Source organism: Paramormyrops kingsleyae, chromosome 6, assembly GCF_048594095.1.
Source record: "Paramormyrops kingsleyae isolate MSU_618 chromosome 6, PKINGS_0.4, whole genome shotgun sequence".
Taxonomy (NCBI): domain Eukaryota; kingdom Metazoa; phylum Chordata; class Actinopteri; order Osteoglossiformes; family Mormyridae; genus Paramormyrops; species Paramormyrops kingsleyae.
The window spans coordinates 30,167,086-30,192,563 of NC_132802.1; the positions used below are offsets into that span (position 1 = coordinate 30,167,086).

At 42.7% G+C, this 25,478-nt stretch overlaps 2 protein-coding genes across 4 annotated transcripts; one reads left to right on the plus strand and one right to left on the minus strand.

Moving 5' to 3' along the window:
* Positions 1–1,275: 1,275 nt before the first annotated feature.
* LOC111844716 (DDB1- and CUL4-associated factor 1-like) lies at positions 1,276–21,905 on the minus strand. Of its 3 annotated transcripts, none has more exons than XM_072713018.1 (24): positions 21,320–21,905; positions 18,960–19,080; positions 18,596–18,672; positions 17,857–17,930; positions 17,627–17,740; positions 17,402–17,539; positions 16,569–17,129; positions 16,043–16,144; positions 15,750–15,908; positions 14,180–14,359; positions 13,878–14,087; positions 9,344–9,513; positions 7,831–7,955; positions 6,277–7,573; positions 5,974–6,172; positions 5,557–5,639; positions 5,341–5,425; positions 5,024–5,257; positions 4,686–4,779; positions 4,395–4,499; positions 4,078–4,151; positions 3,821–3,913; positions 3,298–3,574; positions 1,276–3,021 (listed from the first exon to the last, which is right to left on the minus strand). In XM_072713018.1, the coding sequence occupies exons 2-24, from the start codon at positions 19,070–19,072 to the stop codon at positions 2,963–2,965; spliced, it is 4,623 nt and encodes a 1,540-aa protein (XP_072569119.1). In that variant the 5' UTR covers positions 19,073–19,080; positions 21,320–21,905; the 3' UTR covers positions 1,276–2,962. The 3 variants fall into 3 exon arrangements, with proteins under 3 accessions (XP_072569119.1, XP_023669198.2, XP_023669197.2); XM_023813430.2 differs by lacking the exon at positions 21,320–21,905 and adding an exon at positions 20,249–20,454 and having other exon boundaries at positions 1,276–3,018; XM_023813429.2 differs by lacking the exon at positions 21,320–21,905 and adding an exon at positions 20,249–20,454.
* A 176-nt stretch (positions 21,906–22,081) lies between these two features.
* On the plus strand, positions 22,082–24,586 carry rpl32 (ribosomal protein L32). Its single transcript, XM_023813431.2, has 4 exons — positions 22,082–22,215; positions 23,124–23,224; positions 23,341–23,522; positions 24,413–24,586. The coding sequence occupies exons 2-4, from the start codon at positions 23,129–23,131 to the stop codon at positions 24,540–24,542; spliced, it is 408 nt and encodes a 135-aa protein (XP_023669199.1). The 5' UTR covers positions 22,082–22,215; positions 23,124–23,128; the 3' UTR covers positions 24,543–24,586.
* The last annotated feature ends 892 nt before the right edge of the window (positions 24,587–25,478 follow it).

Genomic DNA, 25,478 nt, shown 5'->3' on the forward strand with positions numbered 1-25,478 from the left:
TTACAAAGGTAAGTCCAAGTTCAAGGAGTCCACAGTTCAAGTCTAGACATGTTGTATAGCGCATTGGCAGCACAAAAGCCTGGACTGTGGCCCTCCAGGAAAGGACTTGAAAAGTGAAGCGCTGTAGCTGAAAACAAATTAACAAGGCCTGATGGAGGTCAGTGGTGTTGATGGTTAAATTGTTACATCAATTTGACATCTCTGGGTTACATAGCTTTTCTAACTCAGGGACATGTACAGCAGAGGGATATCCACTGCAACATGAAATACTAGCTGATCAGAGAACAGTACTACATCATAACAGTTGACATCTCCAATGTGGAAACAAGGGCCACCAATTATGGTAATTTACTTAAAAAATGTTCCAAGCCAGGTTGTGAGGGGGAGGTTTCAAAATAATTTCCTCCATAGCAGACCAGCTAATTAGAATTGCCTCATCTGCTCTATACCCCAGTGTCAGATACAAGAGCCATACCTGCGGTGCAGTGGACCACCCTCCTGATCGCTACAGAAGAATGGCCGTTCTCTCTCATGTGCATTGTTTTGTGCATACTGAGAGTGACTGCCATTTGTGAGGCTGAGAAGAATGAATAAAATGAGAAAAAGCCATCTGCATTACACAAGCCTTGCTGACTTAGCCTTGCCCCAAGTCAGTCTTTTCTATTGTCGAAGCTGCCTTCTGCCACAGAGGTTTGGAATTCCCACTCAGCTTAAACTGCTCAGAGAGATTTTGGGTTTGCTTTCAGAATGCATATCACTTGTTTCTGAATGAAGCAGGACTGGCTGCATTCAGAAGTAAAGCAAAACCACAAAATATAATTTCTCCATACATTACCTGATATTTGCATCAGGCCATTGGGTGGCACATCAGACATCTACAGGTAGACCCCATAGTCAGTAGATATCCTAGCAGTGGTCAATGGACACAGACTATGACTTATAAACATGTTTTAATGAAACAAGGGAATCTTAAAAGGATTCTTAAAATAGATGGCAACCATATAGTTCAAAATGTGACGCTGACATACTCCAGCGTGGTCAAATGTAACCTCAGTGAGTGTGTGACACACAAATGACAAAAAGAAATATTGTCAATGAGTGTAACATCCGGCAATGCTAATATGAGTGCCACCCAATGGCCTTTGGTTATAATGCATCTCCCATATAGCATGTCTCATACTGATGGGCATCTGGCATCGTGTGAACGTGTTTGCTGTGCGGAGTAATACTTATTTAAAAAAAAAAAAAAAAAAAAAAAAAACCAAGCATGCGAAATATTTTCAGTTCCATTTATAGCAAAAATACTTTTCATACATTTTGTACAAGTATTGATGTGAAGGTTTTTACACAGGAGGTGATAATTGCTGTAATTAAGGACATATTTCACAGAAAAACACATGAAAACAAAAATGAGTGTTGGGGGGGCCCTCAATAAATGATAAGATCAGTACCAGCGCAGACGATCTTGCCCATATTCTGAGTGGCACTTTATACTGGCAATACTGTCATTTTCAACTGTTTCTGAGTCCTTCCAACGTACAAGAGAACATAGCAACTGCAGAACATAGAACATAGCAGTTACAATTTAAAATATCAGTGGACAGTGCAACCTTGTTGTAAATGTTCCAGGACCGGAAAACTGATTTGTGAAATTAAGAAAGGACCTGCTCCCTTTCCTACCCACTACAAGTTGGACATGAAGTGTAATACAAAAGCTAAAAAGCTTACTTATCCCTGATCATTCCTCAGGTTTTCAAGTGTAATGAAAGGGGCTTATATGAGGGACTAAACACATAATACTTTTCTTTTGGAAGAAAAAAAAATATACTACCCAGCATAAATAACTTGAAGGGTTATGTGACGCATTTTAGAGGTAAAACTGAAAGTAGGACACATGCATAATGTCAAAGCCGGGTCTTCATTTTTCTGCATTTGGTACAAAAAAACAAAAGATAAAAAAAAAAATTTAAAAAATCAACGTATAGAAAGAGTGACATGATGCTTTAAGGCTTCTCAGTTAAGGGCTGTAATCCAGGTGGTAGTGTGCTCTTGTTTTTCTCTAACTGTACTTTACTAGCATGGCTGCACGACTGCTAGCACTCCCCTAAAACCTGTTACCCGGAAGTCAGTCTGCACATTTATTAACGCGATTTGGATGAGGCATCATCAGCTGCTGCACGCTGGCCAACACGTTCCTTCCAGGAGCTGAAATCAGCCTGATTACACTGAGGGCCGCGAGTTACGGCTGCAAGCGGCCACCCGGCTAGGGTGCGGGGGCACACCATGTCCTGGCGAGTGGGCGGGGAAGGGCGGAGCTTGAGGGTAAGAGGAGCGGAAAAAGGAGGATCAGTCGACGGGCAGGGCGGTAAGCAGACTGAAAGCCAGCTACTCCTCACCCAGCACGACCCAGACACAAGCTGATACGTGGGTAAGGGGACCCCCTTCGTCATGCCAACTGCCGTCATAATCACCTCCTACACACCAGTAAGGGCTGCTTCATATTTGGAAATATGTCAAAATAGCATCTAATAGTTTCAAAATAAATTAAAAAGGAGAAATCATTACTGGCATGTTGTGGTGTACAGAATGTACTGACACACTCAGACACTTATAAAGCTACATTGCCATATAAAACTATGCATTTAAGAAATTCTTACAAATATTTCAGTCACTCTTCGGTTACCGTACCTCCGAATGTGTCTGCTGCAGTGTTGCACTGGGGCACAGGCTCCGTTTGATCGTTGTGTCTTAAACTCACACCACCCCCAGCAGCAGAAACCGCCTCGCCATCAACATTCAAGCCCGACCAACCCAAACTCCACTCCTTCTCCTCACCATGTTGCTCTCGTTTTTCTCTAACTGTACTTCATTAGCATAGCCGCTACATTTGCGAGCATTCCCCCAGAACCCGTTACCCGGGAGACAGGCCTCAGTGCTTGGCTTTCGTTTGTCCAGTCTGCCTTCACTCATTCAGAGACAGAATGATGTCATCCTCCAGGTCCGAATTGTCAGAACTGTCTGCTGCAAGGAGAACATTACAGAAAAACATCACAACTTGCCCAAAAAAAGTACAGGGAGGCTATTTAAATATAAAATATCAAACAATTTTTTCTTTTGTAGTTGGACAGTCACTTCTCCCTGTCCTTTAAACACAAAGACAGACATTCTCCCATAATGATCCCAAAATAAAACTAGTTGACGTAGATCCCCCCCCATTGCTTCTAATGTTAACAACACAAATGAGAATTGTATGAATATGGTGACAGCAAGAGACCAAGAAATGGCACCAGTACTCACTGTTCTCCAGAATGAGCTCAACATCTTCATTGTCGTCCGAATCTTCATCATCGTCGTCATCATCGTCTTCCTCCCCTTCTTCCAGCAGGCGTGCCACCTCCTCATCATCAGAAGGTGAGAAGTCGTGCTCTCCGTCCTCCTCCTCTTCCTCTTCCTCCTCTTCACCTCCATTCTCATTCTCTAGCTCTGCGAGCAAGGGATCTGTGTCTACATCATCCAGGTCATCATCAGAATCGTCGTCGTCGTCATCGTCGTCATCCTCCTGGTCTTCATCCTCCTGTGTGCAAATGAATATACAATTAACTGCTATTGAAAATCCATAAACGTTTATCTAGGACTGTGCTACAGTGACTGTCAATTCAATTTCAACTTATTTTTATATAGCGCCTTTCACAGCAGTCGCCATGAGGTGCTTTACATGGATGTATAGCGATATATTCCTGCTTCAAAAGCAGATCTTTTACAATAAAGGTCTGCGTGTCGGAATGGATAGTTTTTGGTGGTGCCTGATCTGGTGACTCGCCTGGTCTTCTTCGTCTTCCTCTTCCTCTGCTAATCGCTGCCGGCCCACCTCATAGAGCCGGCAGACTGTATCCATGTTGATTGAATCTTGGTTCTACAGAGAAAACAGCATGGAATCAATCAGATCCCATGTCACTGTCCCCCACGAAACAAATATTCCAACAATTCACAGCACAAGCCGCAGTCATTCCTTTGTACAGTCCAGACCACCCTTCCAACCAAACCAACGGCACACATTCAACGTTCAAGAACACTCACCTCAATAACAGCTAGATAGCAGTCCTTAGTGTCCGTGCAAAGGTCAAAAATATTCCTTTTTACATCAATTGTTGCTAGAGAAAAGAGTAAAACGATAAACATATATGTTCATGTTATCTTGGTTAATAAATTATAGCGAGGCAAGAGGAAACATTATCTACTGAGACCAAAACTACAAATAAAATTTCAAGTTACTTGTTTAACCAAAAGCAGCTTCTCGCTGTAAACCTCAGGAGGCAGTGACTCGTGCTCCAACTGCATTGTTTAGTCTGTTTTATAGTCTGCAGTATGAATAACTTAAAGACTATGGATCCTACCAATGGGCTTGTAGTCAGTTGCATCAAACGTCCTGAAGGAGGAGCCAAAGGGGCTTTTTAGCTGCTGCTCCATCATGTCCTCCTCATCATCGGCCTGTAGCATCGCTGAACAAAGAAGGAAAAAAAAAAAAAAAGGGTCCAACAACTGAAGGCTAAAGGACATACTAAGTCAACTCTACGGTGGAATGCAAAAGCAGAGCCCTTAAATACACATTCAGAAAGACGTTTTGTTCAGGCAGAGAAAGACATTTCACGTCATACAGAGAAGCGTGGATGGTGCGAAGTACTGACCTCCGTAGATGACTGTACCATTGTTGTTGAAGACTATCCGGCACTGGTCCAGGGCTGGGACCGTGTGGAGAAGGTGAAAAGTCCGCAAGTCCCACTGAGACACTTATTAAGTGCAATTGCGTTCAACACATGAAAACCATATCACTCACACAGATGATTCAGAAGACTTTATGTAACTGGCAAGAGAGAATCAGCATTAACATCAATGTTCACTACGATTGCTAGTTCACACAATCATAAACCTAAAACAATTGCAGTTTTAGGAAATAGCTGTACCAGAATAAGACTGTCACAAGTCACAAAAAACATATCAAGCACATCAAGGCAGGCAAGGATACAATCTCTGTGTTGATGATGACCTCAAGTCCATTGGGATGGAAGACACCACTGATGTTCATGTTGAACTTATCAAACTTGTGTATGGCTTGAGCAGAGCGCACATCCCACAGCACGCCGTCATTCAGCACCAGGTCATCTGTGGGGTTAAATGTCGCGCAGTTCCTCTTGTAATTGTTGGCCAAGTCGGGGTTGTTGAGAGTCAGGATCTTCTGGCCAGTCTGGATGTCATATATCTGGAGAGAGATGACAGTGAGGGGACAGCACAAATATGCAGAGGGAAAATGAAGGCGGCCTGAGAAATGAAAAACAAACTCACATGAGCGATATATTCCTTTGTGCCAATGACTCGGTCCTGAGAAAGTTTGCTAAACTCCACGTAATGATCATCTAAAAAGGAATGCCTGAAAAATAAAGGTTTTTTACCGTTATGTTTTTAATAGCTGAAAGGGGACTTATGTGCCCAGAACAGAACATGCTTCGTAATATAGGGGGAAAAAAATCCCATGGCGCAGTGCTTCTAAATATAGCTTACTTTATAATGAATACTGACTGCATGCCCCAGAGTGCAGAGAGGGGGTAACTCCACGAGGCTGATGTGAGCAGCAAAGAGCCATCCTGGGAAAAGAGACGAATTGGCAGAACAGGCAAAAATCAAGATCCCATGAAACTGCAGTCACAGAGTCACATGTCAAGATCCCCACGGCTAGTGACGTATGCTACAGTAAGGGCAGAAAGGTCTCCGACAGGAACAAGATACCTCTCTTCTAGTGCTAATATTTATATTACTACACTCTTTCACTCTAAATTCCCCCCAAAAAAATATAAAAGGCAAAAAACTAAAGAGCCACAGCTAAAAAGGAGAGGAGAAAAGGCCAACTAGGAACAGGATTCCATTGGTGCACAAATGTGGCATAATGGCAGAGAGAGGAGGCCAGAGATGGTCACTGACCCTCGAGGGCTCCAAGTGTGTGATGGCTGAGCTGTGGCAGTTATAGCTGGCTTCCTCCTGCCCTGTGAAGACATTGTAGAGCTTCAGCTGCCCCGTGCAGGTGCCCAGCATAAGGAAGCGCTCGCGCGCAGAGAAGGCACAGCACATGAAGCCGCTCTCGTCCTCCTCCGCCTCCCTGAACACCGAGATTGGCCGGAATCTGCGGGCGTGACAACACAACCGGACGATTAGGCGTGAGCATATTCATCACCAGCAGATGGCAGCAATACACCGCGGGGCCGGTCGACTCTCTCAGCGCAGCACCTGCTGAAGATGAGGTGTCTGTCGAAGCAGCCTCCATCCACGCCGCCATATTTGGGATAGACCACCCTGCGTGTGTGCCGGGGGGTGAAGTTGGTGGGCGCCTGGCGTCGCTGCTTGGGCTCGGGGCACTGGTGAGGGGTGAAAAGGGAAAACGGCGGGCAGGTGGTGACGGGGTTCTTGCAGCGGGCGTGCTGCTCACGCAGATACTCGGTGATGATGCTGTCGAGTGCCGGCGGCGAGGGAAGGTGCCGGTCCGGCTGCTTCTTCATGGCGGGCGTCTGGCTGAACGCACCGTGGTCCGATTTCTGCCGCAGCACCCTGGGTTTCTTACTACTGCCACTGCTGAGACAGGGGGAGGGCCGCTCCCGGGTGAAGACGATGCGGCCAATCAGGGGCGAGCCGTTGCTGTGTGGAGGTGGGGCTGCAGGGGGCAGGGCAGGGAGAGAGGAGGGCGGCTGCGAAGTCGATGGGCGGGGCTGAGCATGGATGGAGGCAGGTGTGGAGGAGAGGGAGGCGTGGCTCAGACGGGCAGCTACGCCGTTGGCAAGGCGAGGTGTGCGGGGAAGGGTGGCGACAGGAGAGGCAGGAGGGGCAACAGAGACGATGGGAAAGGCGGAGGAGGAATGCGGCAGGACCATTGGCAGGTCAGCCTCTTTGGTGAGGGCGTTGGCCGTTTCGTTGAGGCCCTTGGCCAGCAGGTGGCTGCGGATCAACAGCAGCAGCTCCTTCTCAGGGAAGGTGATGCGTGATTGGGCCACGACGCTGGCCCTCTGCAGCCGGGCCAGGGACACGTCGGTGCCGATGAGCAGCGGCTTGCCGGAGACGCGCTCGATGAGCTCGGCGGCGAACTTGCAGAAGCGGACGTGCTCGCTGCGCTTGTCCTGCAGCACAGGCTCCTTCATGAGCTGCTGGATCTGCCCACTGCTGAAGAGCGGCAGCTTGCTGATGATCTGCCTGACGGAGGCGCTCCGCGACAGCCCCACCAGCGCCTTGCAGGCCAGGGCGCGGATCTGGTCGGCGTCGGTGATGGGCATCTTGACCGTGAGCAGCGACAGCAGCACCTTAATGCCGTTGTTGGACTGGACCACGTTCCACATCTTGGTGAGCACGCTCTCGCTGCTCTTCGTGTGGTGCGGCAGGCGCCGCCGGGGCGTGCCGGAGATGAACTTGCCAATGCTGGAGACGCGCTTGTCTGGCGCACACACGCAGTTGATCACCACCTGCAGCGCGGATTTCTGGATCTCGGCGTCGTTCACAAACACCTCGCCCTCAGCTACCACCAGGATGATACTCATCCCTGCAGAGAAGCGGATGGAAAAAAATAATTTGGAGAAACAAAAACTACACAAGAGTGACAACTACATTTGGATAACAAATGTATGAAGTCATGAACCATTTCTAAGGTTGCCACAATAGACTGTAGTGATAGTGATGATTATATCTGACCATCTGAGGTTAATATACCATGAATGTAACTGCTCCTGAGTCCCACCACGTAAGACATCCCCCACTCCCAGCCCAAACCCTTGTGCAGGAGGCAGCTCAGTGACTAACCCACAGTGGAGACAGAGGACCCCCCCTCATCCAGAACGTCCACAGATTCAGCCAGCAGCAGCTGCGTCTTAGGCACCACTGTGAGGATCGCCAAGATATCCAGGGCGTAACGCACTGTGTCACTCCTGGGGAGAGAAAGGAGTATTAAGTTTCCAGTATAGCTGCACAATATCACATCGTGATAAAATCTTGATATGTGTGCACGCGCAATAATCACCAGGGCTTAAGATGACAGGCATAAAAATTTGTCCAGATGCCGGGTTTATGGTACTATACGGACATTTGCTTACACGCACCTTTTGGTAAGCGAATTACTAGTACATAGGGATGAAACAGTTACTGGTTTCATGGTAAACTGCAGTACATTTTCTGAGGGCTGGTATTACCAGTTCAAATTTTAATTATCATTAACACCATGGTTGATTATTGTGCATGGAAAAACTTACTGTAATGCGTGGCAGACGGAGGCAACAGCAAGAAACCAAGAGACTTGTTATTAGAGGGAAACAACGGCCTTTCATTAAACCTATAAAAGGACTAATACAGGCATCAAACAACCACTGCACACACGGCGCAGAAACACAAGTATGTCTAACACCGGACTGTAAGGCACACACACGGTGGTTAGTTTACACAGTTACTAGACACACAAGAGGACCAGACAGGGTTCATGCAAGACACAGGCAAGGGCATCCATGACAATCAGGAACACAACAAGTATTAACAACAACACAAACAGGGGCTGTTAATTTTCCCAGCATGCTCCTGAGCGGTTACTGAGATCTGTCATATGCAGAGCCATCTCACCAGTGCTACATTAAATATGTTAAATACTGTGCGACGCTAACCAAAGTTAGCAAAAGTCTCCCAGACGCAGGTGCGCAGGCGCAGTGTTTATCAAATGAGGGCGTAAGTAATCAGCCGTGTAACACTGAAAATCAGCGCCCGGATACATTTTTATGGCTATCAGCTAAAGCCCTGTAATCACATCGCATTTGTCAGCACTGATTTGTGTCTGTCGATAACTCATGGGTACACCAGCATCACCATGGCAACACTATTGGTAGATAAATTCTGTTTGGCTGTAGTTTATTTTGGTGCAATACTAAGCGCCAATATTTCAAATAATCGTGATGTTGGCCAGCCCTAGTTTCCAGTTATTACACCTATGACACAGAAACATGGGGAAAAAGCTCAGAGGACAGAAAAAAAACATTAAATGAGGAATAATGAAAGTAATAAGGAGCAGTTCAGGTATCAAGGTGTTAGTTCAAAGGCCATAGGTCATTCATATTGGGGGCATTTTTACCCCAAAATTACAGACTCAGGCATGCTTACACGTATGAGAGAGAGCTGGTGTACATGGATTTTCATGCGCATTATAGCCGTGAGCATTAATTCTAATAAAATGGGATGGTCTGATAGTCAGTTTGACGCTGCTTGGTGAAAATACAAGAAGAAAAACCATTTCTCAGAACAAAACACACCACAAGAAACAAGCAGAGGCTCATACCTGCCGTAGTAGGTCCTCCAATCACAAGCAATGGAGATGAGCTGCAGCAGAAGCTGGATGCAGGAGAGCTTGTGGAAGACCTCAGCTGGTTCCCAGTACAGTCGTGCAGGGCCATACTCTGTCAGGAACTCCATCATCTCCACAACCTGCTCATGGGTGTAGGTGCACGCCTGCCGATATCAGACATTCACAGGCTCTGAATTAAGGGTGCAACAGCATGATGGTTTACAGTGATAAAAAAAAAAAACTGAACTACTTATAGGTAAAGCACTTTATCGCGTTTTAAATGATGACATCACATTAATGTAAGACACACAAATACTACATTATCACACGAAATACCTGTCCAATTCACATTAATTCAGGTTTAACTCCTAAAACTGTGACAATTTACTATAACTTTCATAACACATGCGCAGTCGCGACACATCCCCCCATCCGTCAGTTAGCTAGCTAGTAAGCTAATACAGCGTAAAGATGTCAACGTGTTCTGAGGAACCGAAGGGTGCAAATGGCAACATCAGCAGCAAAACACACCCTGAACAAAAACAACATGCTCAGCCATGTGGACACATTCGGGATTCATAAAAAAGATGGAGTTATTGTTGAGAACAAATGACCAATTTGCAGATAAGGCCACCAACTCCATGTGACAGCATTCCTTGTTTTGTTTTTTTTTTTGTTTATTCTTTTTTTGGGGGGGGGGGGGGTATAGTAGGGTTGTCAAACGTTTTTTTGTAACTGTAATTAACTGCACACCTTGGCAATTATTCTTGTATACAATGTCCAGCAACAGAGCTTTTTTTTCCTCAGTTTATGACAAACACACAAGGTATGGGACATAATATGTAGGAACAAAAAAAACAAGCGTGTGTGGAGAGTTGTGTGACTCTCAATTTGTGTGCGAGTAATCAGATTTATAAATGTGTAAAAGAATTTGTAGATGCGTACTGAGATTTGTAAATGCGTACGGTAATCTGCAAATGTGTACTTAGGATCGTTGTGCATAATCGGATTAGTAAACCTGTAAATGAATCTCTAAATGTGTAATGAGATTTACAAGTGTACTGAAATTTGTACGTGTGTAGACAAACCCATAAAAGCATGCATAGATCTGTGAATTCATAGACAAATCTGTAAATGCATGCATAGATCTGTAAAAGTATAGGTATTAATGGCTAAAAAGTCTAAGCATTTTGCACCAAGAGCTGGAAATACGGACAAGTCATCAGTTACAACTGGACCAGAATATCTCTGGACAGTTATTTTTCCCCTCTATACATCTCTACACAGTGTTTTTACTCTGTAGACACGGTAAAAAAAAATACCCCTGTTAAGACCCGTGTTTACCTGACAAACATTAAAAACGCACTTAATAGGCCAAATGGAAAGATTCTCATTAAGATACACTCTAAAAAATTGCTGGCTCAACTTAAAACAATTATGCCAATTTGTAAGCTTTATAAAAGTTTTTCCGATTTCGATTACTGAATAAACTATGAGTATTATAAAGTTAGATTACTTTAAGTACAGCCAAAACAATTTGCCTTCTACAAAATTAAAAAAACATATCACTACAGCTTCTGAATGGATAGGTTATAACGTCTTCATTATATTAACTTCACAGTTTTTTCCATCTTTATTTTATTTTATTTTTCATGAGGAGGCCATACACAATGTGCCTGCGTACTCAGCACATCTCGCTGGCGCTACAATTGTATCGGGATGGACAACATGCGATACTAAAACAATTCTTACGTCGCTAGTTATTTAGATTTAGATCAGGCTTTTTCTTATTTTAAATTATGTACGGAAATTATAAGTCAGTGGAAAATAGGAAATACCGAAAGTACCTATCAAAAGCAGAAAAGCGCCCAAAGCTTCTGCGCAGATGAAACTCGCTCCCAGAAATTGCAGTAATGTAGCATTTTTCAGATGTTAAGGGAAGCCAAAAATATTTGTTCAAAATAGGTGGTACCTCGGTTCTCGAACTCACTAAAACTCTAATTTCTTTAAAGTCGAACAAACCAGTTTGACCTAGAACTTGATCTGGATATCAGAAGTCGAACCGTGAACGCTGACCTAATATAAATTGTACGCGCCAGGAAATCAGTCAAACTACAATGCAATTCTTACTTGAATGCCTTCTTCACAGGCTGGACGATTAACCAAATAAAGCAGCGCAACATTACAGTAACTAACAATAAATAAACCACTAACTTACATGTACTATTAGACCATTTATGTAATTTATTTAAACTTTATTTTACCAGATAAATTAACTGAAAATCAGTTCTCACTGCTTTACGTGATGTTCGGGAGAAATAGCAGATTACGCATCGGAACTGCCTGGGATACAAACGTCATGCGTGTAACTCTTCAGCCAATAAGGGCAAAGACGTGTCATCACGGAGGCGGTTCCAGTTTGTGCAGCCGGGTGAGAGGTCGCAATGCATCTAACCGTAATGCATTGCGTCAGGATCAGAATGCGTTGCTTTAAGCCAGCGCTGTAAGCAAGTCGAACGCACCCAATGACCGGACTGGGGAGACAAACTGAAACGTGGACTTAATACGGAGGACTAATGACAACAACCAGAAACAGCTGATCGCATGGGGATCCCATACAAGGTTAAGGCGTGGCACACGGAAGGAACGGGCGATCGGGGCAGGACAGGGATAATGTTGGTATAAGATCTTTATCGTTTTGGAAGTCATTAAGAAAAAAATGCTCGTCTTGTTTTATCCTGTTCATTTTGTGTTTAAATGCTAAAAAAAAAAAAAAAAAAAAAAAACATGTTTAGGTGTAATTTGGGGGGGCGGGGAACCAATTAATTGGTTTTCCATTATTTCTTATGGGAAAAATTCGATCAGAACTCGAACTTTTTAGGATTCGATCTGGAGTCCGGAACGGATTAAGTTCGAGAACCGAGGTACCACTGTACACATACTAACTTGACAGAGTATTCTTTATTTTTAATTTTGACTTGACTAAAATTAACTAAGAAGTATGTAACAAAAGTAAAGTTTTATGTTGAGAAACATTTTTAGTGTTATTTACAATCCTCTTGAACCATTTTAGAGTGTACTAGCCTTCACAATTGTTGCAATTATGATATTTATATCCTCTGAGCTGTCTAGAATTTTTTAATGAAATGTCTTTCCTCGCCTTCTCCCTTCCCCGTCAGATGCCAAATGAACATTTTCATTTTGCGTTTGATTTCTGGGATTCGGTGCAACATTACGCATGAAGCTCTTGCATTCATTACAACCAAGAAGAAATACTATACCGCCCTACAAAAGCAAAACAAACTGACAAAAGGGTGGTTTGCCAAGGTTTCAGTGTAGATTTTGTAGTTAGTGTAATTTTCACACTCTAGCATAGCTGAACTATAAAAAGGCCTAAAAAACCATTTTTGATCAAATTTGCAGTTGCTGTGTTTTGCCTTTGTATGGCAGTATAGTTCCTTATTAAAAATCTCTGCTCATATTCTCTCATTTGGGTATCAAAATACAGCATGTATTAACACAATCAGAGAAATATTACCGCGTTATGACATTAAAATTAACACTAACGCGTTTACTTTGACAGACTTTATTTTTTTAACAAACTGAAAATCTCCCAGACTGAAACGTTGAAATTCTGAGAGGCCTGTGTCCAATTCAGTCTGGGAGGGATGACAACCTTATTTGTAGTGTGTGTTTTAAACCCATAATGGCCAAAACTGCAACATATCAAACTTTACACACCATGTGAGAGAACACCATCCTTCACTTTATGCCACAATGCAAAAGGCAAGTACCAGCAAAAGTTTCGCTACCAGCATGCAAAAACAATTAACTGGCTAATATTCACATGAAACATATCGCTGACACTTGCTCTGCAAGTTGAGATTTGACAAAATTAAAACATGAATTTCATGCAACAAAAGAAATGAATAAGGATTAAATATATTTATGCCATACATTTTTAGTGTATGTTTGTGTTATTTATTGAGTGGCAAGGAGCTATAACACAGTACGATACTGTACATAAAATATAGCATATTGAAGTGCCATTGTGGCATCTAGTTCTTGGCAGTTAATCACAAACTTTGATGAGTCTATATTTGTCATTGAGGGACAATGACGTTTCCCCCCCCCCCACACGTTTTCTGTGCATGCAACATTAGCCTCAGGTAGCTAGCCAGAAGCAGACGGATTACCACAAGGCCAAAGTAGGGCGATCAAAGTAAAGACATTTTTTATAATTATTTTTTCTGTATGTTGTTATATTTAACAAGACCCAAAATGAACACTGTAAGCGTTCTACTTGATTACTATGAGTAAATTATTTAAATGGTATTTGTATGGGAATGGTTCTGTCCCAAGCTTTTTGATCCATATAAGCAGTTCATCACTGTAACCCCGATCACTATAAGCGGTTTCCACTGTAGCGTCTACTATACTATAAACTTAACAGTGACACAAAACCAGATGCACAAGAGATAGATAAGAGATAGATATTCACATCCATAAGAACGCCAGCAAAGCTTACCTTGTAGTAAGGCTGTGGGTGAACAGGGGTACCCCCCTCAGTACGGTGCAGGGACTGCTTCACCTGCTCCACCTTTATGGCCAGGTGAGCCTCGAAGTACCTTCGCAGTGCCATGCATGTGTGTTTGGCCGTCTGCCGACTGGAGAAGATCTCATCGTCACTCAGCAGGGCCCCCTGGTCCTCAGGATTCAGGATCTCCAGCGTACTGATCTGTAAGCGAGGGTAGGTACACATGCTGTGTAAAGTCACAACAACTCAAAGACATGAGGTGGGATGGAGGACCAGGCTGCACAGACACCTACCAGGTTGACCAACCGGCGGAGTCCATCCTGGCGATCAAAGAGCTCGAGAACGGCACGGAAGGCAAAGGAGATAGAGAAGAACATGGTCGCATGACAGCAGCCAGATGCGTGGGAGCATTCCAGGAGCCAGAGCGTGTAGTTCACAACCTCGGCCAGGATGGAGGGTGGAAGCATGCATACCTAGTGAACAAAACATTACAAGTTACACTCATCCATCTCCAAAACACAATCAAAACTAGGCCTGTCACGATAGTTATGTTATCGATTTATCGCACAATACATGGACATGACCTTGATCATTTTCCCGACCTCAATACAGGCAAATTGTGTTACATAAGGATGAATGCCATTAACGTTATAGCCAGTGGCGCTGCTTCTGTGCCCTCGTCTGCTCCCTGTGCCGCAGCCATGGCTCAGAGCTGATTCAGGCTTCACGTGAAAGCCTGCTCACTACAGCGCGTGCAAGGCAGTGCCGCACCATCCGTGGCCCTAAATGTTCATACATCTGGTGCCAAACTGCCAAGCAAAGCTGCTTTTAAAAGTCACGTTTATGAAGTATGGTATGTTTGTTACAAAAAATAAATTAAGAATTTTACTAAAACTAACCATGCACTATGTAGTCAGTTACACCGGACAGGGTTATATAATCATTAAAACATTTCCATAAACTAAAATAAAATGATATATGGAAATAAAAAATACAACTATAAATACTGGTTTCAAAACCAACTGTGATAATATAAAAACAAAAACATCAAACATTTCCTGTTACTATTTTAAAATTAGTTAGCTATAGTAATAATTCTTTTATCTCTGGGTCTCTTGTGCAATAAATTTGAATATAGAAATAGCAATGGCACCAGATCATTACATTTTGTAGTAGCCAGCAAAGTCCGGCAACTTCCCATCTAGCCATAGAAATAAAATTACTGTAGCCATCTAGGAGTTTTTATAATCCTATAGCAAGGAATCATATAAACACTGGTATTCCTGGACTTTCTCAGTCAACCATCCTTCAAATCTGCCAGCCATTTTCTTTTATTGTTCTGATCATAGAGGGTAGAAAACGTATTTATTTACAATCTTTGTTCATCAGCCAGGGGAAAAGTAACAGGAAGTCAGACCAATCAAAGTTCGTTCACATCACTAGAGCCTCCACAAAGCTGTGTTGGCAGTATATTGCCTGTAAAAGGAAAGAATGACTCTATACTCCTGTGCCAAATGCAGTTTTAGTTAACAGAGCTTGATAGTTTCTTTTTGTTGTGTGGTCTTATTTGTTTTATTTATTCAGGATTTTAACTTTTTTTTGACATTCCAATTCCAATGTCTAAATATTCTTAAAAATTTAAAATTCATTGCTCTTTGAAAGGGTGTATATGCATTATTATGCTGTTATCATTACAATCGGTGGCATAAAATGATCTTAAAAATCTGGGACAATATATCGTCCAACAGAAGTTATCGTGAGAGGACTAATCAAGACTCCTGCATTTCAGCTATAACATCCACACACGTGGCTCAATCAAGACACCAATGTAACAGCGAGGCAGGTGGAAGGCAGGAGCCTCACCCGTTCCATGGCATCCTGGTTGTAAGCCAAGTAGTAAAGGCACAGCGAGACGCCCGTGGCAGCCATGGACGGCCGAGGGATCTCCAGCAGTTTCTGCACCCCTCCGTGGGCGACAAACTCTGCCGCAAACTTCTTGTGCAGAAGCAAGGAAGCCAGATACTGTAGAGAGAAGCAAGGAAATACTCAGTTTTACCTCTTCATGTGACGTCAACTTCACGGATGCTGTCCACCCTAGTGGGCGTGCTGTGGCCACAACATCCGCTAGGTTGCAGCATGTCACCAAACACAGTTACCTTGAGAGCTTCAAAAGTCAGCTGGACATCATTGGTTTGTTTGAGGTCAATATAATGCATGAGCAGCTCTCGCGCCCCCAACTGCATGAACACAGCCAACAGCTGAAAGAAAGAGAGACAAAGCACAGCTTCTGATATCAGTCTGGCCCAAAGCGTTTAGACATCTAAGATTACAGCACACAATAAGTTAAGCTTGAGAGAGTTTTGTTTTGGACACACTTAAGGACTCCTAGCCTGTTTCAAAGGGAAGGTCCTAAAAAGCCCAAGATCACCAATGTGCATTTCAATGTTCCCCCACAACGCATTATTGGAATTTGCAGCAAAAACGAACGCATGTAGTTCTTTGGGTAAAAAGTAAATGTTCTGCTTTTTTTTTTATCCTTTGCTCAATATCAATATCAATAACGATAACATCTGACCCACCAGGCAAATTTAAAATGCATGGACATTAGAAGGGGCACATTGAGGACACAGTGTCCAAGAAACAAAGATAGAGTAGTGAAAATGAAGGAGGATCTTCTCTCACCTCCTGGTACTCGCCAAGAGGAGTGAGGTACTGCAGGATGAGCCGCTGCTCGATGGCAGGGGTAAGAGGGTACAGGTGGTAATTGGTGCCAATGACCCAAGGGCTCATCTCCGACCAGCTACTGTTGGATAGTTCACTCAAGTTCCTTTCTGGCTCCGGAAGTGAGAAATTCAGCTTCTGTTTGGCCTTGCGCCCATTCTCCTTTTTCCTCACCTGACCTTCATCTTCCCTCTTTGCGGCCGTTTCGCCCACATCTGACTCAGGTTTCGCCAAAGCCTTTACGGCGGAGTTGGCACGGCTGCTGGTCTTGTGGGAAGAGTTGAGGCGAAAGGACAGATCGGGTTGCTTCTCTCCTTCGTATGCGTTAGACTGCCCCCCCCAATCGCCCCCATTGTTTGTCACAGGCAAGGCAGAATCCTCGAAGTCCCCATCCACGGCCTCTTCATCCAGCGGGAGAAGCGGCTCCCCCAGAGTCTTCCGGGGACTTGGCCGCTTGAAATCCTGCCGGCACTCTGCTTCCTTCTCCTGCAGCTCCCGCAGGCGCTGTAACATCAGGGGTACCTGGCCAGAGACTGCAGCCATCAGCACCAAACTCCATAGGAAACACATTCATGCTGGGCTATTTATACATGCATCTAGACCACTGAGCGGTGCGTAAAATGTCACCTGCAGTTATACAAAATGGTCCTACAATGACAACAAACAACTGGCCTGAAATGTACCCTAAAAACCTTAACAGTGACATTATTTAAACAATAAGCAGAAACATACTGCCTTTACTAACTGATTCAACTGTTACACTATTACATTGTACTAGGTAATAAAACACTGACAAGGACAGAGTTCTCCTCCCTGTAGTTGGCAGCAATGTCCTGGTTCTCCATGGCCCCGGCCAGCAGCCCTGTTGCATATATGCGCAGTGTCTGGTCTCCCTCCTGCGCCCACTTGAAGAGCCTCTCCACAATGCCCTCCTGTGGGAGAGCAGATCTCCATCATCATCAGCAGCGAGGCCTGAGCAAATGTCCTCTCTGCAAAACCACGGTAGATGGGGGCTCTACCTTCTCCTGAAATACCACAGCAGTTTCCAGGCCGGGCATGATGTTCTGAAGAAGGCGACAGGCTGCCGTATTGAGAGGGACCTCTCTGCTCGTCATCACATAGGTGTTCACCAGCTGCCAAGACGACACGCAAGAAGCATCATTCCCAACTCTATTGAGAATCCACTCAGAAGAAATCCGAGGTGTTATGCAAGGCTCCAGATTTGTGGAACCCAACTTAATTTATATACCGCATTCATGAAATCATCATTCTTGAACAGGATTTTGAGCAGGTGCCCAAGCATGCATTCTGGATCTGCTCTTCCTGCAGGGTAAACATAAGGACATACATTCAGAGGAAGTTAAACATTAAATTGACAACACCTTAAAAGAAGCCCACTCATGTTAATTCTCAAGTCATATTTGCATATCATATCACAATGTATACTGAGACAAACTGGGGGGGGGGGGGGGGGGGGGCGGAAATCCTAGTACTTTCCTTCGTTTTACTATTACTTAAGAAACACTATAATATTATGACAAACGATCATAACAACAAAAAGACAAAAAAAAAACTCAACTAGTCATGACTTTTAATAAACAGTCAAACAAGTAACATTTGATCTTGTCACAACAGTGCAGTAGTTTTAACACTTGATTTTACGATCAGATAAGGACATCTCAGTGAACACTCGCAGCCTTCTGCTACAATGCCATCACATCTTAAAATGACCACAGTACAGTAACCCCTTTACCATACTGGGGCAGTGAAGTATAGCTGGCACTTTGCTACTCCACTAATACCTCTTGCAGCAGAAACCTGACATTAAATTACCAAGTAAGCACAGCCTAGCTTAGCCGAATGAGTTTACTAGACATCAAAATAAACAATCGTCATCCTATTGGGTTAAATGCGAGTGTGAATGTTCATAGCTACACGTCTGCCGGGACCTGCATCTGTACCATAGTGATCAATAAAGTGTGACAGACCTGGATGCCGGTCATCAAAAGGGTCGGGATCAGCTTTGTGGTATTCCTCTGTTTCCCGTTCAATCAGCTCAGAGATTCTGTTAATAAAAAAAGCCAATACCATGGTTTAATTCTTATAGTTCCTAAACATGCTAAACAGAAAGAAAACATAAGACAAATATGCAAACTGTTGCGTATTTTCACTTTCAAGTGGATTTTTATTACGTAAATTTACATTTTAACAATAGATATAAAAGACATGGTGGAGAGCAGGTTAAATTCAGCCCACTGCATATACTTTATAAAGCTATATTAATACATATACTTATAAAATGGACTGTACAAAAAAAGGCACTAAAGCTTCAGTAAAGCTGTGTACACTAACTTGGTGAGGATGGAGACCAGGTCCTGGGTGCTACCCTGCTGATCCTGTTCCCATTTCTCCAGCAGAGAAGACAGCTCTGCTTTGGAGTCCACACTGGGAGACCCCAGAGCCATGACCTCGCCTGGTACAGCGGGGCAGAAGAACAGCAAAGTCCGTCAGGAACGAAGGGAGATGGTCGATTACAGTCTGAGGCAGGTGGACAGTCAACCGAAACAGTGCACAACTTTAAAAAACCAGTTAAACGTTACGATTCAGGCTCAACAGTAACTTCCTCCGCAGCTGTGATTACCTGTCTCATGGGCACCAGCAAAAGCCACAGAATAAACAGCCACCAAACAGCAGTCAAAAATATTCCTCTCATGGGGCTTAATTCAACAGTCAACAGGTGATTTACTTGCCGCGAAACACGTAATACTGAACTCCATCCCACGCAGCACCGATAATGTTCACAGAAAATGACATTTTCCCCTTTTACTTAACACACACATGTCGCATAACCTGATACACATTCAATCCGTACCTCTTGCTCAAAATCTTTCGTCTTATTATATGATACAGTTAATGCCATCTAGTTAGCTAAGCAGAAGCTTATGGTCCACGTAACGTTGATTTACAATGCAAATAAAGGAGTGACGTGCGTACACGTGTAAAAACTGTATACCATAATAAAACTGTGGCGGGTTATGCGTGTAGCTAAAGCACTTACTACTCGTGTAAATTGTCACTGACAGAAGTTCATTCACATTTCCTCGTTGGGGTCGAAAAGATAAAGGAAGCTCTCGATCGAACAGTTTAGCGAACAGTAAAGCAAGGAATGAAGCTCGCCAGCAATTCGCTGGATGTTCATTCTGGAGAAACGATGTCCAGCTGGACTATGCACCCAAACAGCCGATGTGCCTGATGCGGCAAGGCTGCTAATCCCAAGTTAAACGATGCACATTACAGAGACTCCCAACAACTAGCTAGCTCGTGGTATTTCGTTAGCTGGCTACTAAGCGGGCCACTAACAGCTAAGCAGAGAAGTTAATCCTGTGTATTATACCTATAGTACAGCTGTTGGCCAAAGGATACTTAATTCAACTGGGATTAAAAACTCTAAAAATGCCAATTCTGTGCACCGTCAATACGTTGTCCACCTAGACGTATGTTAGCTGGTTTAAGGAGGTGCTGACCTGTAGTTTAAGGTTGAACTAGCTAGCGAGTTAAGTAGCTAACTTTAGCATAGCTAGTCTGCAAGTCTCAGAGAGTAAGTTAGACAGCCATGCTCAGTTCCATATGCATATGCTTACCTGGCTGGTCCACTAACCTCCCCCTTTTTCCTTAGCAGCAAAATCCGGAAATAAGAAAAATCCAATGAACCCGTGCTACGCTATTTGTCAGTAGTATTACGCTACTGTGTGTTAGCTCTGACACCTTTATGATACCATCCGTTCAGAATTTCCCGTGCGCGACAGGGTTTATTATGGCGACCACGTTCTCAACGTCATTACTTAGGCGACCACCGTCGATTGTTGCTGACGCACTAGAAGTTTTACATATTTTAACTATCTTACCCCATTGCCACTGATACTACTGAAGCTTCTCTAACGAGTACCCAAAGATATATTCGACAACTCGCGGTACTGAGGGTAGCATTTAAAAATCACAAGAAACCTTCTAGGTTAAAATCAATCGCGAAAACGTAGGCTCGATCAGTAATTCCGAACTGGGATGTCATCTTTTTAAAAGGAGTATAAAAATGCAACCTCGCCACTCTGCCCAGGACAAATGGTTAGAAGATTGTTTATTTTATTGTAAAATTAAAACAAACACAATAAGACATTTTAATACTGTAAAAAATATGTTTTATATTATCAAATACATTAATCAACAGGAATTCAACACTATTCATAATGCGTTGAGTGCTAAATGAAATGGAGATCTGTAAACCGCTAACTGAAGACCTAAAAGTCAGTTATTACAATTTGCTGTGCGCCGTTCGGTTTCTGTTCAGGACAATGCATGTACCGATATAAATACTGGTAGACTACTGGCGGTTATTTTTATGACTATCAACAAAACAAATTACCTGTTCATTTAGTAGTCAAGGTTATTGCTAAGGAAGTCAAGGGTTAATCCTTATGGTTGGAAAACAAACAAAATGTAAAATAATACTGTCCGGCTTAAGTCATGAAATTATGTGAACAAAACTGGCTATACTCATAACAACAGATTAAATACGAGGCTTCTTTGAAGCAAACATATGCTACATTATTGCGCAATTCCAGTATATCGAAACCAAATAAAATATTGCCTGATTTGAATTACAAAACAAAAATATTTTCTAGTTGAATGCATACACTTTTACGTATTTCTCATACCTCAGTACAAGATCTTTTATCTGCATGTCCTGATTTGATACCATTTAATACCAGGATGCGATGGACTGGCTTATGCTGGGAAAGACTATAGGTTCAGTGCGACACAATACTAGATAAACTGTACGGATGGACAGATGGATAGAATAAAATCCAGGATCGAAAGCAGTACGTATTGTTACATATTATGCACGTTAATCACAATACTGTTTCTGTTCTTGTTGCCAAGCTTTTCCTTAGTTTGTACTCAAATTCAAGAAATTCGCTTAAGTTCCGTATTTCATAAAAACCACGTATGAAGACACGCATATATACACCTCTTACATGACAACTGTATTGCATATTTTCTCGACTTAATTAATGGAAGCAATTACATAACAAGTCCCCCTTAGACCTGGCGTATATAAGATAGAAACTGGCACGTATACCATTTCCACAAAATCAGCACAATGCCGCACTGAGCGTACCATAACATTACTTAGCTAGTGCTTCTGCACATTGTGTACATATTAATTATATTACGCTACTCGCATATATATCTTCCATCTGCAAACAAAACCGGTGACGTTTGGTCCCCCATTCAGAGAGCCTGTCGGACCCATAGGGTCGGACCACAACGCACACGATCACGTGACCAACCATTTCCGCAGATCCTAGAAGATAAATATATAATTAAATAATATTTAAACATACATGTTCGTGCACAAGATCTATTGGTAATATTAACTAATTGACAATAATATATAGCGTTTATCACGATAAACAACACATATTTATTTAAAGGAAAAGACGAACTTTTAATATTTTGACTTCCGAGTTTGAGCTTACTTTTCCCGTCATCCTTTGCTGCTGCCCTCTCTTCCTCTTTACTGTCTGCGGAGAAGGCAGGCTAAAATTTGGTAAGTGAATATAATCTTTAATCATCTTCTGATTTTAATATATACGGATGGAAATACGTTTGTATTTTTGTACATAGAAGCTTATTGATAAATGGATGTCTGCAAATTGTGTCAGTATTTGTAAAATTTTAAGTTAAATGATGGATACAAAAATGAGGTTCTCGATTTCAGATTTCAGCTTGTGTATTACACGATTTCGGTTTTCCACAAATATTGACAATTTTCTAGAATGCGTCAATTCTATGAATCATTCTGTCTTGGTTTTAATGTTTATTTTAAAAACCTAGAGATGTTTATTAGTTGTCCTTCTAATGGTTTGCATATCAATCGGCAACTGTCCGTACGCTCAAGCAGGCAAAGGTCTTACAGGCTACGCTTAAAAAATTTACGCCTGCACAGGTAACGCGTGTATCACGCTAAGCCACTATCGCTGTTTTTGCTTTAATTTTTAACACGACGTGCTTATAGTGAATGAATCCCGTGATCAGGACAACTTGGTGACTGTTATGTAAACCAAGAGTTATTATATCATTCGCTGACAAACGCCTAATGTACAATCTTATGTACCATTGCTAATTCATTGTATTATTTTGCGATTATTTATAGTTAAGTATCCGGTTTTTGTACGCCTAACTCTTTCCTTGCTGTATATGAGTATTAAGCGATTAATATGCAGTTGCGAGACATAGAGCTGTGGTATCAGGTGTAATGTCTATTGTACTTAAGTTACTAATTCCTTTGCTTAAATCATCACACCTCCTGTTTCAAGATTTTCAATGCATACACAGCACTGTGGAGATAACGTCTCTGTAGCACCTGAGGAACACTTGAAAATGAATGTTGCTGTCAATGTACAGATGTTTCTGCTGCTTACTAATTTTGCCCCCCCCCCCCACCCACCCACCCAGAGACCATGGCAGCCCTCAGACCTCTGAGAAAACCCAAAATTGTGAAGAAACGGACAAAGAAGTTCATCCGCCATCAGTCAGACCGCTATGTTAAGATTGCAGTGCGTTTTCCCCTCACCAGGATCACTCTTGTGTGATACCATCTATGTTTACATTTGCTACTAAAATGTTTTGTCGTAGTTTTCAGTTTGCATTTGTGCTCATGGTATCCTTTCAGAAAAACTGGCGTAAGCCCCGAGGTATTGACAACAGAGTCCGTCGGCGGTTCAAGGGCCAGATGCTGATGCCCAACATCGGTTATGGCAGCAACAAGAAGACCAAGCACATGCTGCCTTCTGGCTTCAGAAAGTTTCTGGTGCACAATGTCAAGGAGCTGGAGGTCCTGATGATGAGCAACAGGTAACGCTAAAGAAATGTGCCATTTGAATTCGGATGAACTTTAATTTGGCCAATCAGACACATTGGACATGCATACAATTAATATTTACCTTGAAAGGTCACGATGGCTTACAGATTAGGATAGATGTACTTTATTAATCCTTATTGGGAAATTTTCCCTTTCCTCGTCTTGCTGTCCATGAGACTTACACATGCTTGTTGGTCACAGTACAGTCAGCCATAGCTGAGAGTAATTGGGGGTTAAGGGCCTCACTGCCAAGTCTATGCACATGTCAGTATTTTACTGATGCTCAAACTGACTTGTCCATCACAGGAATAGGGGCTCAGCCCTCTGAGCTACACATACACTGGCTCCCATGGTCTTTTTCCATCAGGTCTAGAAAACTGTAGGTTTTACTTAAACTGTTGCAGCATCCTGATAGATGACTTGCATAAAGATCAGAACGGCCTTTTATTCTGTTTACCAAGAAAAAATGGTTTTTCATACCATGAACCTGCATGGAATGTAAGGGTCCATTTCTCATTTATTTTGCTCTCATTTAGTTATAGAAGGGTGTGAATTATTGAACATCTGCCTTTTTGTCAGCTCGGCATGCTAAGAAGGTTTGCCGTGGGGGGTGCACATGCTTATGTGTCAAAGATATTTGAAAAATAGTTCTGAAATGCTGTAAATAAGGAGACTAGTACATTTAAACTGATTTAATATCCAACCCGGCACAGTCATTTATTTATTTATTGCATTGTGTGAATTTCACTTTTATTTTCATCATCAGTATCACCTGCTGGAACTTGGAGAAAACTTTAATAAATAAATTTTATTGTCCCTGATTATAGATTTGTCCTTTGCTATTGTATGTTTTTTTAATAACTTTTGCTTTTTTGTTTTATAGGACTCATTGTGCTGAAATTGCCCACAACGTTTCCTCAAAGAACAGGAAGCTGATCGTGGAGCGTGCAGCACAGCTTGCCGTCAAGGTCACTAATCCCAATGCCCGGTTGCGCAGCGAGGAGAACGAGTGATCTGCGCCTGTATTTGCATTGAAAATAAATTTACATTCAAAATGCTGGCTTTGCGCTTGCACTTTGTGGTGCATTGGTAGAACACATCAGTGCATTCTTGTATTGTCATAATTGTAAACATACTCATATTAACCTAGCAGGTTCACCACCCATTCTGATAGAAACCTGACAAAAAGCTGATACCAGCATACATACACTATGAGCCAGAAGTTTTGGCCCACACTCTGAATTTTTAAAAGGTAAACGATACACTGCTTTTTCTAATTTTTATTAAAGGAAAATATAAATGTAAGTGACTTGTTTTGAAGTGTATTGTAACGATTTCCTGTGCTTTGTAAGTATATTTGAATGAATGCGAGAGCCTAAGTAGAAGTTTCATCAAAATAACCCCCCCCCCCCCTTATCAGTGCAGCACAGATTCATTTCTAGCAATTTTTGGAAATAACTCGTCTCCAAACCCTCCCGGCACCTTTTCCAGCATGTAAACCGTTCTGTCTCATTTATAGACGTTTACTTTGATCTTGTTGGACCAACTCATCCTGTGGATGGACTTTTGTCTGTCTTTGAGACCTGCTTCCAGTCCAGAACACCCCAGTATTTGTGCTGTTTAGCCTATATTAGTCTCCTTTTCTCGCTAACACCACAAAGTAAAGGTTTACTGGCAGCAACTCAACCATGTAGTCCAGCTGCTCTTGGTATTTGCTGGACTGTATTAACAGATAATAATTCCCCTTGTTCACATTAATCACAGCCCTCTGTAGTCGTCTTCCAATTTCTTTTGCACGTCACAACTCGATGTTGATCTTCAGCCTTTGCTGTCACTTTCCTTGCCTTGTTTCTGGTCACTTTTGCTTCCTTGTCACACTTTTTCTCAGAGACATTTAATTTTCTGGCCATTTTTGGTGATGAGCGAACCCATCAATTCAAAATTTCCAT